We start from the raw sequence: 18020 nt of genomic DNA on the forward strand, positions 1-18020 counted from the left end.
AGAAGGATATATTGGGACGTGGAGATAAGCATCCTTGATGTCCAGCGACACCATATAGTCCCCCTCTTCCAGGTTCGCTATCACCGCTCTGAGTGACTCCATCTTGAATTTGAACCTTTTTATGTAAGTGTTCAAAGATTTTAGATTTAATATTGGTCTCACCGAGCCGTCCGGCTTCGGTACCACAAATAGTGTGGAATAATACCCCTTCCCCTGTTGTAAGAGGGGTACCTTGATTATCACCTGCTGGGAGTACAGCTTGTGAATGGCTTCCAGTACTGCCTCCCTGTCGGAGGGAGACTTTGGTAAAGCAGACTTCAGGAACCGATGAGGAGGAAACGCCTCGAATTCCAGTTTGTACCCCTGTGATACTACCTGTAGAATCCAGGGATCCACTTGCGAGTGAGCCCACTGCGCGTTGAAATACTTGAGACGGGCCCCCACCGTGTCTGAGTCTGCTTGTAAAGCCCCAGCGTCATGCTGAAGACTTGGCAGAAGCAGGGGAGGGCTTCTGCTCCTGGGAAGCGGCTGCATGGTGCTGCCTTTTTCCTCTTCCTCTGCCCTTGGGCAGAAAAGAGTGACCTTTTGCTCGCTTGTACTTATGGGAACGAAAGGACTGAGTTTGAAAAGACTGTCTTTTTCTGTTGATGTGAAGTAACCTGGGGTAAAAAGGTGGATTTTCCAGCCGTTGCCGTGGCCACCAGGTCTGTTAGACCAGCCCCAAATAACTCCTCCCCCTTATACGGCAATACTTCCATGTGCCGTTTGGAATCTGCGTCCCCTGACCACTGTCTGGTCCATAATGCTCTTCTGGCAGAGATGGACATTGCGCTTACTCTTGATGCCAGGGTACAAATATCCCTCTGCGCATCACGCATATATAGCAATGCATCCTTTAAATGTTCTATAGTTAACAGAATATTGTCCCTATCCAGGGTATCAATATTCTCAGTCAGGGAATCCGCCCATGCGACTCCAGCACTGCACATCCAGGCTGATGCGATTGCTGGTCGCAGTATAACACCAGTATGTGTGTATATACTTTTCAGGATATTTTCCAGCCTCCTATCAGCTGGTTCTTTGAGGGTGGCCGTATCAGGGGACGGTAACGCTACTTGTTTAGATAAACGTGTGAGCGCCTTATCTACCCTAGGGGGTGTTTCCCACCGTGCCCTAACCTCTGGCGGGAAAGGGTATAGTGCTAATAACTTATTAGAAATTAGCTGTTTTTTATCGGGGGAAACCCACGCTTTATCACACACCTCATTTATTTCCTCAGACTCAGGAAAAACTATTGGCAGTTTTTTCACACCCCACATAATACCCGCCTTTGAGGTATTTGTAGTGTCAGAAAGGTTCAATGCCTCTTTCATTGCCGTGATCATGTAACGTGTGGCCCTACTGGACATTACGTTTGTCTCGTCACCGTCGACACTAGATTCAGTATCTGTATCTGGATCCGTGTCGACCCACTGAGGTAGCGGCCGTTTTAGGGCCCCTGAGGGTGTCTGAGACGCCTGAACAGGCACTAATTGATTTGCCGGGTTTCTCATGTCGTCAACAGTTTTTTGTAAATTGCTGACATTATCACTTAATTGCTTAAACACAATCATCCAGTCAGGTGTCGACTCCCTAGGGGGTGACATCACTAACACAGGCAACTGCTCCGCCTCCACCTCATTTTCCTCCTCATACATGTCGACACACGCGTACCGACACACAGCACACACACCGGGAATGCTCTGATAGAGGACAGGACCCCACTTAGCCCTTTGGAGAGACAGAGGGAGAGTCTGCCAGCACACACCCAGCGCTATATATATATACAGGGATAACCTTATATAAGTGTTAATCCCTTATAGCTGCTGTTAATCTAGTTATTTGCTGCCAAAATGCCCCCCCTTCTCTTTTTTACCCTGAATCAGATGCAGTACTGCAGGGGAGAATCAGGGAGCCGTCCTTCCAGCGGAGCTGTGAGGGAATAATGGCGCCAGTGTGCTGAGGAGATAGGCCCCGCCCCTTCACGACGTCCTTAACTCCCGCTTTTTTGTGTAAAATGGCAGGGGAAAAAATACATCCATATAGCCCTGGAGCTATATGTGATGTATTCCTTTTGCCAGCTAAGGTATATGTGTGTTATATTGCGTCTCAGGGCGCTCCCCCCCCAGCGCCCTGCACCCTCAGTGACCGGAGTGTGAAGTGTGCTGAGAGCAATGGCGCACAGCTGCGGTGCTGTGCGCTACCTTAGTCTTGAAGACAGGATGTCTTCTGCCGCCGCTTTCACCGGACCTTCGTCTCTTCTGGCTCTGTAAGGGGGACGGCGGCGCGGCTCCGGTGACCCATCCAGGCTGAACCTGCGATCGTCCCTCTGGAGCTAACGTCCAGTAGCCTAAGAAGCCCAATCCACTCTGCACTCAGGTGAGTTCGCTTCTTCTCCCCTTAGTCCCACGATGCAGTGAGCCTGTTGCCAGCAGGACTCACTGAAAATAAAAAAAAAATAAAAAACTTTTATTCTAAGCAGCTCTGGAGAGCTACCTAGTTTGCACCCTTCTCGGCCGGGCACAAAAATCTAACTGGCTTGGAGGAGGGTGATAGGGGGAGGAGCCAGTGCACACCACCTGATATCTCAAGCTTTTATTTTGTGCCCTGTCTCCTGCGGAGCCGCTATCCCCCATGGTCCTTACGGAGTCCCAGCATCCACTTAGGACGTTAGAGAAAAGTGCTATAAACTGACATCTCCCTCCTCTTCTCTCTTGTGATGTCCCAGCACTTTCTTAAAACCACTTGCCTGGCATGGTCGCATTAGATGTGACCATGCCTGCAAGTGGTTTATCAGACTTGGCCACACAGGACCAGATAAACTCTGTTAGCAGTGGCAAGGAAGGGAAACTTCCCTCCGTTGCTGCTGTCAGAGGGAACGGAAGGTCCCTGTGCCTCCCTGCACTCTCCCCTACTGATTGCCGTGCTGCCAATCACTGCTGATCGGTCAGCACGGGCGGCAGGACCCCCCCCCCCTTCTCCAGTGGCTGCAGACGATAGCAGCCGCTGGGGAAGTGTACATTGACCCCCACCCCCTGTGTACCTGGAGGCTGTCCCGGCTTTCAAAATAAAAGCCGCGATGTTTCCGATGGTCACATTGTGCCTGATCAATGTTTCGATGTTTCAAAAATATTCAAAAAAATACATATATTTTTATTTTTTTTTATTTTTTAACTAAAATCATTTTGGATAGGGTTGAATTCATGTTCTCCACCTAATTCACTCATAAAAAAACGACAATAACGGAGCGGTTTTTGGTGAAATAAATCGTCAGTTAAGTGGTTAAACTTACTGTATCATCTTTCCACCACCTAGGTCCGCTCACTTCCATTAATTTAATTATCCATAGACAACCACACCATCTCGTCTATCCTTGCAAATCTGGTTTCTTCGAATGATTCTTAAATCCACCCTCTCCTTCAAACCCCACATTCAGTACCTGTCCCAGTCTTGTCACCTACACCTTCAATAAATCTCCAGGATCAGACACTTTCTCAACCCAGAGACAACAAAGACCCTCATCCACTAAATCAGTGATTTTCAACCTTTTTAAACTCGTGGCACACTAAACAACATTTGAAAATTGCCAAGGCACACCATCAGTTTTTTTAATCAATATAATATAAATATATAACAAATATAAACAGTAATAAAACAATTGGCCCCCGCAGAAGTAAAACAAATACATTCACCCCCACTATGAAAAAAACCCCACATTGGCTCCCGTAGAAATAAAACATCGTAATTCCACACACTGCCCCCACATAGTTCTAGCACACACTGCCCCCACATAGTTCTAGCACACACTGCCCCCACATAGTTCTAGCACACACTGCCCCCACATAGTTCTAGCACACACTGCCCCCACATAGTTCTAGCACACACTGTCCCCACATAGTTCTAGCACACACTGTCCCCACATAGTTCTAGCACACACTGCCCCCACATAGTTCTAGCACACACTGCCCCCACATAGTTCTAGCACACACTGTCCCCACATAGTTCTAGCACACACTGTCCCCACATAGTTCTAGCACACACTGTCCCCACATAGTTCTAGCACAGGGCCGGTTCTTGGGCGCTGTGCGCCCTGGGCGACAATGGGGGCGTGGCTACGTACAGGGGGCGTGGTCATTTACGCCCCCTGTACAGACTGAAATGCTGTGCGCGATGACATCGCGCACCGTACAGTAAAGGACCTCTCCACGAAGGGAAACTAGACGCGTACGGGGGGCAACGGACAGCGGGGGGGCACAGCAACAGCGGATCTTGCCCTGGTGCGGAGCCCTCCGGATGGCGCCCTGCGCCCTCCGGAAGGCGGCGCCCCGGGCAAAAGTCCTGCTTGCTCGTGGCAAGATCCGCTACTGTTCTAGCACACACTGTCCCCACATAGTTCTAGCACACACTGTCCCCACATAGTAATTCTGCACATTGGACCCCCTCCGCCCTCCCAGAGTAATTCTATAAATTGCCCCCCCCCACCCCCCCCCCATAGGAATAAAAAAAAAAAAAACACTGGCTCCAACATCGGTATACAGCTCAATCCTCAGCATTGAAGCAGTGAGAAGCAGCATGGAGCGTTCACTCCCAGCATCGCGTCGGAGCAGAGCACACCACGGAGAAGCGCTGGGCGGGCAGGGGGCGGGAATGCGATATCACGTGGCACAGGTGACCTACGAGTCATGCGGCGGCGCATCACCATACACTACAACAGGTCATGGCTGGGCCTCAGAGGATATCAGTTACTGCTGCAGTTGATAGTGGTGTGGCAGGCATCTCTTGCGGGCGGGCGGCAGCGGCACAACTGACAACTGCTTGCGGCACAATAGTGTGCCACGGCACAGCAGTTGAAAAACGCTGCACTAAATGGTCATCTCTAGGCTGGACAACTCTAACCTTCTCTCATCTGGCTTCTCTAATGGCCAACTATCTCCACTCTAACTTGTCCTCAATGCTGCTGTTCAGAGAATTTTCCTCTCCAAACAAACTGCTTCTACAGTACCTCTCCTCTCCCCTTCAGCGCATGTTTCACACTCGCCAACTTTATATGCCCTCACAAAATAGTCTCCCCCCTACATTTCCTACCTGCACACTCCCACAACTTTGATTTTCTAATTAAGGCCACCATTTACAAATGATTAGCTCCTCACACCTCAAAGATTTTATTTGTGCTGCTCCCTCCTATGAAACACAAATCCATGCAGGTTCTCAAAACTTACATCCAGCTCTCATCCTAACCCAGTACTCTGTACACCTCGCTCAGTGTCTCTCCTCTGAATTACCCCCATTTTAAACTGTAAGCTCTTACCAAGCAGGGCTCTCTTCCCTCATGTGCTTTGCCTTCTCTCACTTATGCCATCATCTCATTACCATTACCAACAACAGCACTGGACCTTTGGGTTCAGCCAGGGCTGCTTCTGGTTATATATGAGGGTGGTTCAGTAAGTATGTTAACAAGACCTCTCACATGTGTAATGTTCTTTATTTCATTCTAATTTCCCACCAGACCAGAGCAGATAGACCACTGCTTACCCTCACAGCCATTAGACTATGGGGTAGATGTCATAGGGGGGAAGTGGTATCAGCGCATGTTATGTGCGCTGATACCGCTTCTCCCCAATGTATTACAGCAGCTATGCGCCCTTGTCATTATCGGCGCTGCTATCTGTAAGATAGCACACCGATATAAATGGCCATTGTATGAACAGTCAGTAGCACTGACTGTTCTAACACCTGCTATCGATTTCAACAGCTGCAGGTGTCATTGTCCTATCTCCACAGCAGGGACAGTTCTGTCCCTGGCTACGGCGGCTGCCAGAATCCGGGTTGCACAGGAGATCTTGCGCGAGTAGCGAGATCTTGCGCATGGCCAGAGAAGCCGGCCGGGGGAGACACACCGTGCATCAGCACTGATGCGCTGTGTGCTCTGGCGGGGATTGCTGGAAGAGGATGTTTTTACTCCCCTGCTTCAGTAGACAAGAAGTTAATACAGCTTGTTGGTGTAGCTTACTGCTTCACCCCGGCAAAGAGGCGAAGCAGGAAGTGCTATAACGGCACGCTCCATGCCCCTATAAAACCTCTCCCCCTGTGTCTCATATTAGTCATACTGTCCCAACATCAGTTGTAAGATGGCAGGGCTGGCGGAAACATGGTCAAACACTGAGGTGCTTAGTGTGATTTCTGTGTCTAAAGGACATATCAGCAGCTGAATTTCATAGCCAACTTGACGAGGTGTACGGTGATAACTTTAAGTCATGGAAACATGTTTGGGTTTGGTGCACTGCCCATGGTGGACGTGCTTGGCCAGCCAGATAACAGCAGGACAGATGAGCAGCTATCAAACGGCAACTTTTCCACTATTTAGAAGACTTGATACATCTCCACCTAAGTCTGAAAGGGAGGAATTCAAAGCTCTCTCCAGGGTTCTAGCTTCTAAAGTGTTAGGATGCTGCAACCAATCAGCTGCTACCTATAAGAATATATTTCATAAATGTTAGTTATAAGTTGATTGGTTACTATGGGCAACTTCTCCACTCTTTAGAAGGTTTCATACATCTGCCACATAGAGTCCTAAGTATGCTGCTGTTTTTTTTAACAGAGACAAATACAGCAGTAGCACTATCACTAACATTTCTTTATTTTAATCTAGGTGATAAGCAGACTCATGAAATGACTGCCACTAAAAATCTTCACATTTATTAGCAAAGTCATTAACTTTCTTTAGCTCTCCTTCTCCGATTTTATCTGGTCATAGATGAAAAAGTCTGACAGAAGTGCACTGACTGATTCAGATAGAGCACTTGCTGAAGAAGAAAAATAGCTTTAAATTATTCTGGAAGTTCTCACAACATAACATCACCAAATACTGTATGTCCTACACCTTTGGGATAACAAATACTCTCCATCTAGCTTTACTACACAGGCTGAGCATCACTAATATTCTTAGCATTTTTTTCTTCTAGCTATAATAGGATTTAGAATTACATGCAATGTCAGTTACCTCAACTAATACTTTGCTGACTGACAATATGCTCTATGATGTAACATCTTTTACTATTGTTATGTTCTGCAGCTACCCACTTCTCACCTGTTGCAAAGCTTCTGTAAAAAGGAATTCTGAGTGCTGAATTCCTTCTCTCCACACATTGGGGGTAATTCTGAGATGATCGCAGCAGGAACTTTGTTAGCAGTTGGGCAAAACCATGTGCACTGCAGGGGGGCAGATATAACATGTGCAGAGAGAGTTAGATTTGGGTGGGTTATTTTGTTTCTGTGCAGGGCAAATACTGGCTGCTTTATTTTTACACTGCAATTTAGATTGCGGATTGAACACACCACACCCAAATCTAATGGGCCCTACACACTGGCCGACATGACTGCACGATATGAACGATCTCGTTCATTAATGAACGAGATAACGTTCATATCGTGCAGTGTGGAGGCTCCAGCGATGAACGATGCGCGGCCCCGCGCTCGTTCATTGCTGGTCCCCCATCGGCTGTACATGCAGGCCAATATTTGGACGATCTCGTCCATATTTGCCTGCACTTCAATGCAGCCAGGTGACGGGGGGAGTGAAGAAACTTCACTCCCCCCCGTCACTGCCCCCCCGCCACCGGGTCGCCCGACGGCCGTATCAGTCGTCGGGCAGCTCGGCGGCGGATCGGACAGTATGTAGGGCCTATAACTCTCTCTGCACATGTTATATCCGTCTCCCCTGCAGTGCACATGGTTTTGCCCAACTGCTAACAAAGTTCCTATTGCGATCAACTCAGAATTACCCCCATTGTTCAATCCATCTAAATACTTCATGACACAGTGCCTTGTTGATTTTTTGAACACATACTGCAATACATATCCATACTATAATGGTTTTAAGCCGTCAATATCAGCGTATCGCCCAGATAATTGTACTGTGTATGCAAGCGTTCAATATTTTTGGATTGATCGGTCAGGCATGAGGGATCGTCCAGCATGTCCATACGGTGCAATATTTTCTCAGTAAGAAAGTTGTCCATATCAGGCAGTGAAAGCCCTGCTGCGGCTGACTGCAAGACATTTGCACTGTTCTCACAGTGTATGGCCACAATATCTGCCGGGTCTGAGGCTGTCAGATAAAATTCTTGTCTGGCTGGTGGGCATTTTATCGGCACATGTATGCCGAGCATTAGTCATATAAAAGCCACCTGACAATACTCTTTTTTCTCCCATTAGAATGTACTGCTATCCCAAGAACTTTGTTACTTTACATTTTTTTCCTGATCTACTGGTGTTTTCTGGCCTACAATTGAAGATATTAAAGCAATGTTCCGCTGTGTACCTATCCGCCACACAAGGTACCCTTTGCTAGTTTTTCTGCCCAGCGCAATGGGGAGCAAGGAAAATCTATCCATGCTTCGGTCCACTATGTGCCGTTCCAGAGCGGCATATCTGGATCATATCGCTGCACTGTCTCTAGTACACGATTGGTGCCAAAATTTGGTTACCTGTGACATTAACTAAATAACCCTTTGCAAAGCAGATACTCTAGCACAGCGTTTTTCAACCGCTGTGCCGCGGCACACTAGTGTGCCGCCAGCGGTTGTCAGGTGTGCCGCAGCCCGCCGCCCACCAGAGATCTCCTACATAGTGCTCCGGCGCCCGCCGACAGTGCTCCGCTGCCGCCCTTCTCCTGTCAGAGATACTTGGGTCCATCTGCCGTCGGGCTCAGCCAGTATATTCAGCTTTTTCGCTGCCCGTCCCGTGACCTTAGGTGACGTGCTGTGACACATAGGTCATGCACGCCACGTCACATTCCCGCCCGCCTGCTAGTGTGAGCTGCTGCCTGCTCTGCTGTCTGCTCATCCTGCCCGGAATAAACAGGACTGCAGGTTGGCATTATTGTGAGTGCAGTGTGTACAATTTCAGGGGAGGAGACAGTGTGGAATTACTAGGGGGGAGGCAGTGTGGAGTTACTGTGGGGGGGGGGGGGGGGGGGGGGGCAGTGAGGAATTACAGTGGGGGCCAGTGTGTTTGATTTATAACTCTGGGGGCCAATGTGTTTTATTCCGCGGGGGCCAATGTGTTTTATTCCGTGGGGGCCAATGTGTTTTATTCCGTGGGGGCCAATGTGTTTTATTCCGCGGGGGCCAATGTGTTTTATTCCGCGGGGGCCAATGTGTTTTATTCCGCGGGGGCCAATGTTTTTGATAACTGTGGGGTACAATGTGTTTGACAACTGTGGGGTCCAATGGGCTTGATACTGTGGGGGCCAATGCATGTGTTCCCTACACCCCCCCCCCAACCCCCCCACCCCGTGGGAGACGGATAGCGTACCTTGGCAATTTTAAAGTCTGGTTAGGTGTGCCACGAGTCGAAAAAGGTTGAAAATCACTGCTCTAGCAACTGCACAGCTTCTGGATCAAGATGAACGTTTTAAAGCACTATTTTCACTTTAAATTACCATGTTACACAGATAAATGATGTTTTTACTTAAATGTCTAGAGGACATTTTCACGTTCTACAATTAACAATAATAATAATAAATTCATAAAAAGCACCACAACAAAAAACAGTAAGGTAATCATATTCTACCATACATGCATTTTATGGCTTGTCATTTTCCTAAAGAATGGGTAGAGCTATATCAACACATTGGTGGTGGCTCAACTGACTCCACTTGCCAGTCCATGCAGCTATATGCTGCACTTACAGTGGCTCTGGACTCGCAAATTTTCGTTCATAGCCCCTTTTTTTCAATATTCTCTTACGCACTTTAAATAAAACATATCCTAAGACAGTGATGGCTAACCTTGACACGCCAGCTGTTGTTGAACTACACATCCCAGCATGCCCTGCATCAGTTTTAGCATGGCCAAATAACAAAACTGATGCCGGGCATGCTGGGATGTGTAGTTCAACAACAGCTGGAGTGTCAAGGTTAGCCATCACTAAGATGTATACACTTTTCTGAAATGTGGTAAAAAGCCAATCATTTCAGAGTGTTTCTGTGTTCTTCCCCAATTCTCAACATGAATCAGAGGGAGAGAAAAAAAACCAAATTGCTCAAAACCACAAAAGGGATTGCATTTAAATCAGGTCTCTAACCAATCTCTCCATATTATTAGTCATCCAGGGCACCTAACATCTGAGCTATTTCTCACATCTGTACGAGGTGTAGATAAATAGAAGATATTGATTGAACTAACTAGAGTACAAAAAAAAAAACGTGTAAATCATACTGCTCGTTTATCAAGGAGACAAAATCATAAAGTTAGATTAGTAGTGGAGGATTTACTATACCAAAATGCTGGAATATAGTTATGTGACCGGCGGTCTCACAATACCTCCCCCTACATCCCACCCCATGACAATGCAGACTAGCAGGGACTATTCCCACTCGTGGGTACCCACGACACCCATAGAGTGGGAATATAACCTGTAGCGACAGGTCGCCACAGAGCACGCAGCGTGGCGAGTGCAGCACCCCCCCCCCCCCCCCCCGGCATTCCGCTGCCAGGATTACAACTGAGGCATGCTGACCGCCGGTCACACATACCCAACCCAAAATATTAATGCAGCCCATACTTTTGCAACATGCACCAATTCCCTGTTCTGCCAATGTCAGGGCAGGAATCTGGTTAACCCAACATGTAGGAAATACGGATTCACTGATTCCAATGACCATAACATAATTGGCATCAGTGAGTCAGGAACTTTTAACATGCTGAATATCCCGATTCCCTGTGGATCGCCGAACATCAATGTCCGGTTTTGAACACCGAACAGAGCCGGGGGAATCGCACTGCTGATGCATAGTCCACATAAGCTGTAATACAGTGACAATTATTTACACAAAATATATATTATTTTATTTTTTATTTTATTTATTTATTTAATTATTTAAAAAAAATGGGGGGGGGGGGGGTTCTCACATAATACACACACACACACACACTAAAGATAAATACTTATAGCACAATTAAATGTTTATGGAGTTTACAACCACAAAAATAACTGTATCCGGTCTTTAGGTTGACAGCACTTAGGTCGACACTCATTAGGTCGACATGGTCAATAGGTCGACATAGAAAAAGGTTGACATGAGTTTTTTTGTTTGTTTTTTAAACTTTTTCATACATTACGACCCATATGGACTACGATTGGGAATAGTAACATGTGCCGAGCGCAGCAGTAGCGGAGCGAGGGGATACAGTGACTAATTGGGGTTCCCAGTCACTTTGCAAAGAAAAAAACACCAACATTTAAAAAAAACAAAACCTCATGTCGACCTTTTTCCATGTCGACCTATTTCAGGTGTCGTCCTAGTCACTGTCGACTAATAGTGGTCAACCTAATGACTGTTGACCTAGTTACTGTCAACCCTATGATCCACATGCAAAATAACACGTGTCTGACCACTGATATCTTATTTTAAATATTGAACCAAAAATTAGAAATTATAGAAGTTGATCATTGTAAAACACACAAAAAAAAAAAGTTGTGTTTTAAATCGGAAAGACACATTATATAAAACTTTTTAAAGCTGTTCCTTAATAAAAATAAAACTAATAATGATAATACATGAAGGATTCAAATAGCAGATTTAGATAATTAGGTGAGGCATAATACATAACAAATTTACTATCTTTAATGTTCATACTCTGTCTGAATCTGTCGTCATTTCCTACACTTCAAAAATCAATTTTGAAAAATGTGGCAATACACAGAGGAAAAATAATAATAATAATATTATATATATATATATATATATAAAATCATATCTGCTTATTTGTATTTTCAAAGCCTCCTGGCAAATGACCACCAGTACAGTCAGGGGCAATTCTGGAGACAGATAAAAGCCATACGGCAAGCATGCTCTTATAGATTGTCCTCTATTACAGCAAATGTTGCTACAGGCTTTTCTTACTGCCGGAGAGAGCAGAACAGTGCAGAAGGGTTAACATGAAAGAGGAAGCAAGCAATGAAGAACCGCAGTACGGGAACACTGTCCAATATAATCATTTAAAGATATCAAAAGCTGAATTTTTTTATCACAAATAGGCTAGGAATCACATACTTTTGTAAGCTCCTACCTTTCTTCACTGTGGCTGCTCTGCGTCTCGATGGGGAGACCAATTCTTTTACAATCTGTAAGACTTGAATCATTGCTAGTTAACAGTAAAAGACGCCAGCTGCTCTTCATAAATAAAGCCAACAGGTTCCATCGCTGGAGCTCATTGTATTCCTCTCCTGTCAGCTCAAGCAATGTAGAAAAGTCACATCATACCTTCTCAGATATGCTCACCTAAATTCTTTTGAAGGCTTAAAGGCAACCTTCAGGAAAGCAGCAAACGCACAATGCATGGATATACTCTGGATCACGGGAAAGCTGCTACTGACACTCAATAAAGGCATATCCAATCCAGCAGCTCACTAAACCAGTGATTAAGCGTCTCAAATATCCACTATTTTAATAATTTATGCACACTGAAGTATAGTAAATTAGCATTTCAAAATTGCACACATATATATATATATATATATTCTCCCAATAAATAGAGACTGCGGCAGCACAAGAAAGTTATACATAGTGAAAGAGATCCAGAAATGGATTCAGCATTTACTGTAAAGCAAATGTCATTGTGCCACCAACGTCAAGCAGCCCTGCATAACTTCCACACAGTATGCACCCCTGGCATGCATATTACTGCATAGTTAGCAAGGTTCGGTGATGTGGGCTGGCTGCTAAGTAAGTTAACACAAAACCCCTTGCAAGACAGCTGTCATTTTATACATGCTGCGGGGGGCAGGGCTCAGGATTTAAATTAAATCCTCATCCCTATTTCTTGTAAGAAACGCATCACATTCATTTTTAGACTCCTCAATATGACTGCCCATAATTATCACACTATGGGCCTGATTCAGATATGGTTGGATTTGGCATCATTGCTGCTTACTTGGACCAGCAGAGATGCTAGCATAGGTTAATGGAGCAGGAGGCGTCTGATATAAGTAGACGCCTCCTGTATGCATGTGTGATTCAACATCAGATCACTTGCGACACAATTGGCTGGCTGAGTGAGCCATGAGGTTACGCAAACTCGCCGCCACAGCTCCTTCCAAGAGGCTTTTCCCACCGAAATCTATTGCGCTGGTTGCACCAAAATAGACCAGGTTTAGCCACGTAAACTGGCTAATGTAATGGGTGCCACAGGAAAAATGTGTAAAAAGCCCAACTTTTTGCACATTTCTGCTCACCCCCTCAGGAGAGAGCGAGCAGAAATAATTGGATGCCCGCAGTATTTGCGCCCAAATGGAGCAATAACTGAATTGCTCAGTTGGGTGCCAGATGCCTAAAAAAAGACTGAATTGTCATGAATGGATCTGCTGCTAATGTCTTGGTGAAAGAGAACACAGGACACTTTCAGTGGTCTTGTGGAGTAGACAGGCCAGAGCGGCACGAGGGGAACGTACACAATATTAGGCAGGTGGTTTTAATGTTATGGATTTTCCTCAAAATATTTCCAGCAAACTAGTTCTTAAAATAAGATTTTACTCACCGGTAAATCTATTTCTCGTAGTCCGTAGTGGATGCTGGGAACTCCGTAAGGACCATGGGGAATAGCGGCCCCGCAGGAGACTGGGCACAACTAAAGAAAGCTTTAGGTCACCTGGTGTGCACTGGCTCCTCCCACTATGACCCTCCTCCAAGCCTCAGTTAGGATACTGTGCCCGGACGAGCTGACATAATAAGGAAGGATTTTGAATCCCGGGTAAGACTCATACCAGCCACACCAATCACACCGTATAACTCGTGATACTATACCCAGTTAACAGTATGAATATAACTGAGCCTCTCAACAGATGGCTCAACAATAACCCTTTAGTTAGGCAATAACTATATACAAGTATTGCAGACAATCCGCACTTGGGATGGGCGCCCAGCATCCACTACGGACTACGAGAAATAGATTTACCGGTGAGTAAAATCTTATTTTCTCTGACGTCCTAGTGGATGCTGGGAACTCCGTAAGGACCATGGGGATTATACCAAAGCTCCCAAACGGGCGGGAGAGTGCGGATGACTCTGCAGCACCGAATGAGAGAACTCCAGGTCCTCCTCAGCCAGGGTATCAATTTTGTAGAATTTAGCAAACGTGTTTGCCCCTGACCAAGTTGCAGCTCGGCAAAGTTGGAAAGCCGAGACCCCTCGGGCAGCTGCCCAAGATGAGCCCACCTTCCTTGTGGAATGGGCTTTTACAGATTTTGGCTGCGGTAGTCCAGCCGCAGAATGCGCCAGCTGAATTGTGCTACAAATCCAGCGAGCAATAGTCTGCTTAGAAGCAGGAGCACCCAGTTTGCTGGGTGCATACAGGATAAACAGCGAGTCAGTTCTCCTGACTCTAGCCGTCCTGGAAACATAATTTTACAAGGCCCTGACTACGTCCAGTAACTTGAAATCCTCCAAGTCCCTAGTAGCCGCAGGCACTACAATAGGCTGGTTCAAGTGAAAAGCTGATATCACCTTAGGGAGAAACTGGGGACGAGTCCTCAATTCTGCCCTATCCATATGGAAAATCAGATAAGGACTTTTATATGACAAAGCCGCCAATTCTGATACACGCCTGGCCGAAGCCAAGGCCAATAACATGACCACTTTCCGCGTGAGATATTTTAGATCCACGGTTTTTAGTGGCTCACACCAATGTGATTTTAAGAAACTCAACACCACGTTGAGAACCCAAGGTGCCACTGGAGGCACAACCGGGGGCTGAATATGCAGCACTCCTTTTACAATGTCTGAACTTCAGGTACTGAAGCTAGTTCTTTCTGGAAGAAAATCGACAGAGCCGAGATCTGTACCTTAATGGAGCCTAATTTTAGGCCCATAGACACTCCTGCTTGTAGGAAATGCAGAAATCGACCTACTTGAAATTCCTCTGTTGGGGCCTTTTTTGGCCTCACACCAAGCAACATATTTTCGCCATATGCGGTGATAATGTTTTACAGTTACATCTTTCCTGGCTTGAATCAGCGTAGGAATGACTTCCTCCGGAATGCCCTTTTCCTTTAGGATCCGGCGTTCAACCGCCATGCCGTCAAAACGTAGCCGCGGTAAGTCTTGGAACAGACAGAGGCCCCTGCTGCCGCAGGTCCTGTCTGAGCGGCAGAGGCCATGGGTCCTCTGATATAATTTCTTGAAGTTCTGGGTACCAAGCTCTTCTTGGCCAATCCGGAACCACGAGTATCGTTCTTACTCCTCGCCTTCCTATTATTCTCAGTACCTTTTGTATGAGAGGCAGAGGGGGGAACACATAAACCGACTGGTACACCCACGGTGTTACCAGAGCGTCCACAGCTATCGCCTTAGGGTCCTTTGACCTGGCGAAATATCTTTTATAGCTTTTTGTTGAGGCGGGACGCCATCATGTCCACCTGTGGCCTTTCCCAATGGTGTACAATCCTTTGGAAGACTTCTGGATGAAATCCCCACTCTCCCGGGTGGAGGTCGTGTCTGCTGAGAAGATCTGCTTCCCAGTCGTCCACTCCGGGAATGAACACTGCTGACAGTGTTAACACATGATTTTCCGCCCATCGGAGAATCCTTGTGGCTTCTGCCATCGCCATCCTGCTTCTTGTGCCGCCCCGTTGGTTTACATGGGCGACTGCCGTGATGTTGTCTGATTGGATCAGTACCGGCTGGTTTTGAAGCAGAGGCCTTGCCTGACTCAGGGCATTGTAAATGGCCCTCAGTTCCAGAATATTTATGTGTAGGGAAGTCACCTGACTTGACCAAAGTCCCTGGAAGTTTTTTCCCTGTGTGACTGCCCCCCAGCCTCAAAGGCTGGCATCCATGGTCACTAGGACCTAGAGTCCTGTATGCCGAACCTGCGGCCCTCTTGAAGATGGGCACTCTGCAGCCACCACAGTAGAGATACCCTAGTCCTTGAAGACAGGGTTAGCAGCCGATACATCTGAAGCTGTGATCCGGACCACTTGTCCAACAGGTCCCACTGAAAAGTTCTTTCATGGAACCTGCCGAATGGGATTGCTTCGTAGGAAGCTACCATTTTTTCCCAGGACTCGCGTGCAATGATGCACCGATACCTGTTTTGGCTTCAGGAGGTCTCTGACTAGAGATGACAGCTCCTTGGCTTTCTCCTCCGGGAGAAACACTTATTTCTGTTCTGTGTCCAGAACCATCCCCAGGAACAGTAGACGTGTCGTAGGAACCAGCTGTGACTTTGGACTGTTTAGAGTCCAACCGTGCTGTTGTAACACTTTCCAAAATAGTGCTACCCCGACTAGCAACTGCTCCTTGGACCTTGCCCTTATAAGGAGATTGTCCAAGTACGGGATAATTAAAACTCCCTTTTTTCGAAGGAGTATCATCATTTCGGCCATTACCTTGGTAAACACCCTCGGTGCCATGTACAGTCCAAACGGCAGTGTCTGGACTTGGTAATGGTAATCCTGTACCACAAATCTGAGGTACTCCTGGCGAGGATGGTAAATGGGGACATGCAGGTAAGCATCCTTGATGTCTCGGGATCCCATGTAATCCCCCTCGTCCAGGCTTGCAATAACCGCCCTGAGCGATTCCATCTTGAACTTGAATTTTTTATGTATGTGTTCAAGGATTTTAAATATAAAATGGGTCACACCGAACCATGCGGTTTCGGTACCCCAAACCGTGTGGAATAGTAACCCCGTCCTTGTTGAAGTAGGGGCACCTTGAGTATCACCTGCTGGGAATACAGCTTATTAATTGCCTCTAGCGCAGCCTCCCTGCCTGAGGGAGTTGTCGGCAAGGCATATTTGAGGAAACGGCGGGGGGGAGACATCTCGAATTCCAGCTTGTACCCCTGAAATACTACTTGAATGAAACAGGGATCCACCTGTAAGCGAGCCCACTGATCGCTGAAATTTTTGAGACAGCCCCCCACCGTACCTGGCTACACCTGTGGAGCCCCCGCGTCATGCTGTGGACTCAGAGGAAGCGAGAGAAGAATTTTGATTCTGGGAACAGGCTGACTGGTGCAGCTTTTTCCCTCTTCCCATGTCTCTGTACAGAAAGGAAGCGCCTTTGACCCGCTTGCTTTTCTGAAGCCGAAAGGACTGTACCTGATAATACAGTGCTTTCTTAGTCTGTGAGGAAACCTGAGGTAATGGATACGAGGTCCCAGAGACCATCCCCAAATAATTCCTCACCCTTATAAGGCAGAGTCTCTATGCGCCTTTTAAAGTCAGCATCACCTGTCCAGTGACAGGTCTCTAATACCCTCCTGACAGAATGGACATTACATTCATTTTGGATGCCAGCCGGCAAAATATCCCTCTGTGCATCCCTCATATATAAGACGACGTCTTTAATATGTTCTCATTTGACAGGGTCACCGACCACGCTGCAGCAGCACGATCTGCAGGTCTCAGTCTAGTACCCGAGTGTGTAAATACAGACTTCAGGATAGCCTCCTGCTTTTTATCAGCAGGTACCTTAAAAGTGGCCGTATCCTAAGACGGCAGTGCCACCTTTTTTGACAACCGTGTGAGCGCCTTATCCACCCTAGGGGATATCTCCCAGCGTAACTTATCCTCTGGCGGGAAAGGGTACGCCATCAGTAACTTTTTAGAAATTACCAGTTTCTTATCGGAGGGAACCCACGCTTTTCACACACTTCATTCATTCATCTGATGGGGGAACAAAACACTGCCTGCTTTTTCTCCCCAAACATAAAACCCTTTTTTAGTGGTACTTGGGTTAATGTCAGAAATGTGTAACACATTTTTTATTGCCGGGATCAAGTCACGGATGTTCCTAGTGGATTGTGTATATGTCTCAACCTTGTCGACACTGGAGTCAGACTCCGTGTCGACATCTGTGTCTGCCATCTGAGTGAGCGCCTGATGGCCTTTGAGACGCCTGGGCAGGCGCGGACTGAGAAGCCGGCTGTCCCACAGCTGTTACGTCATCCACCCTTTTATGTAAGGAGTTGACA

At 46.8% G+C, this 18020-nt stretch overlaps 1 protein-coding gene across 2 annotated transcripts in view; it reads right to left on the reverse strand.

The window, feature by feature from the left end:
• Positions 1-18020, reverse strand: part of USP6NL (USP6 N-terminal like) — a 427089-nt gene that overhangs the window by 356945 nt on the left and 52124 nt on the right. Inside the window, exon 1 of one of the 2 annotated variants that reach the window (XM_063926863.1) lies at positions 12114-12401. The exons of the other annotated variant lie outside the window; for it this stretch is intronic. Within the exon in view, the coding sequence (XP_063782933.1) occupies positions 12114-12186 (73 nt within the window). The 5' untranslated portion in view covers positions 12187-12401. Of the gene's footprint in view, positions 1-12113; positions 12402-18020 lie in introns of those variants that run through there. 2 annotated transcript variants of the gene reach the window in all.

The sequence above is a fragment of the Pseudophryne corroboree genome, chromosome 6 (genome assembly GCF_028390025.1).
Source record: "Pseudophryne corroboree isolate aPseCor3 chromosome 6, aPseCor3.hap2, whole genome shotgun sequence".
Classification (NCBI taxonomy): Eukaryota; Metazoa; Chordata; class Amphibia; order Anura; family Myobatrachidae; genus Pseudophryne; species Pseudophryne corroboree.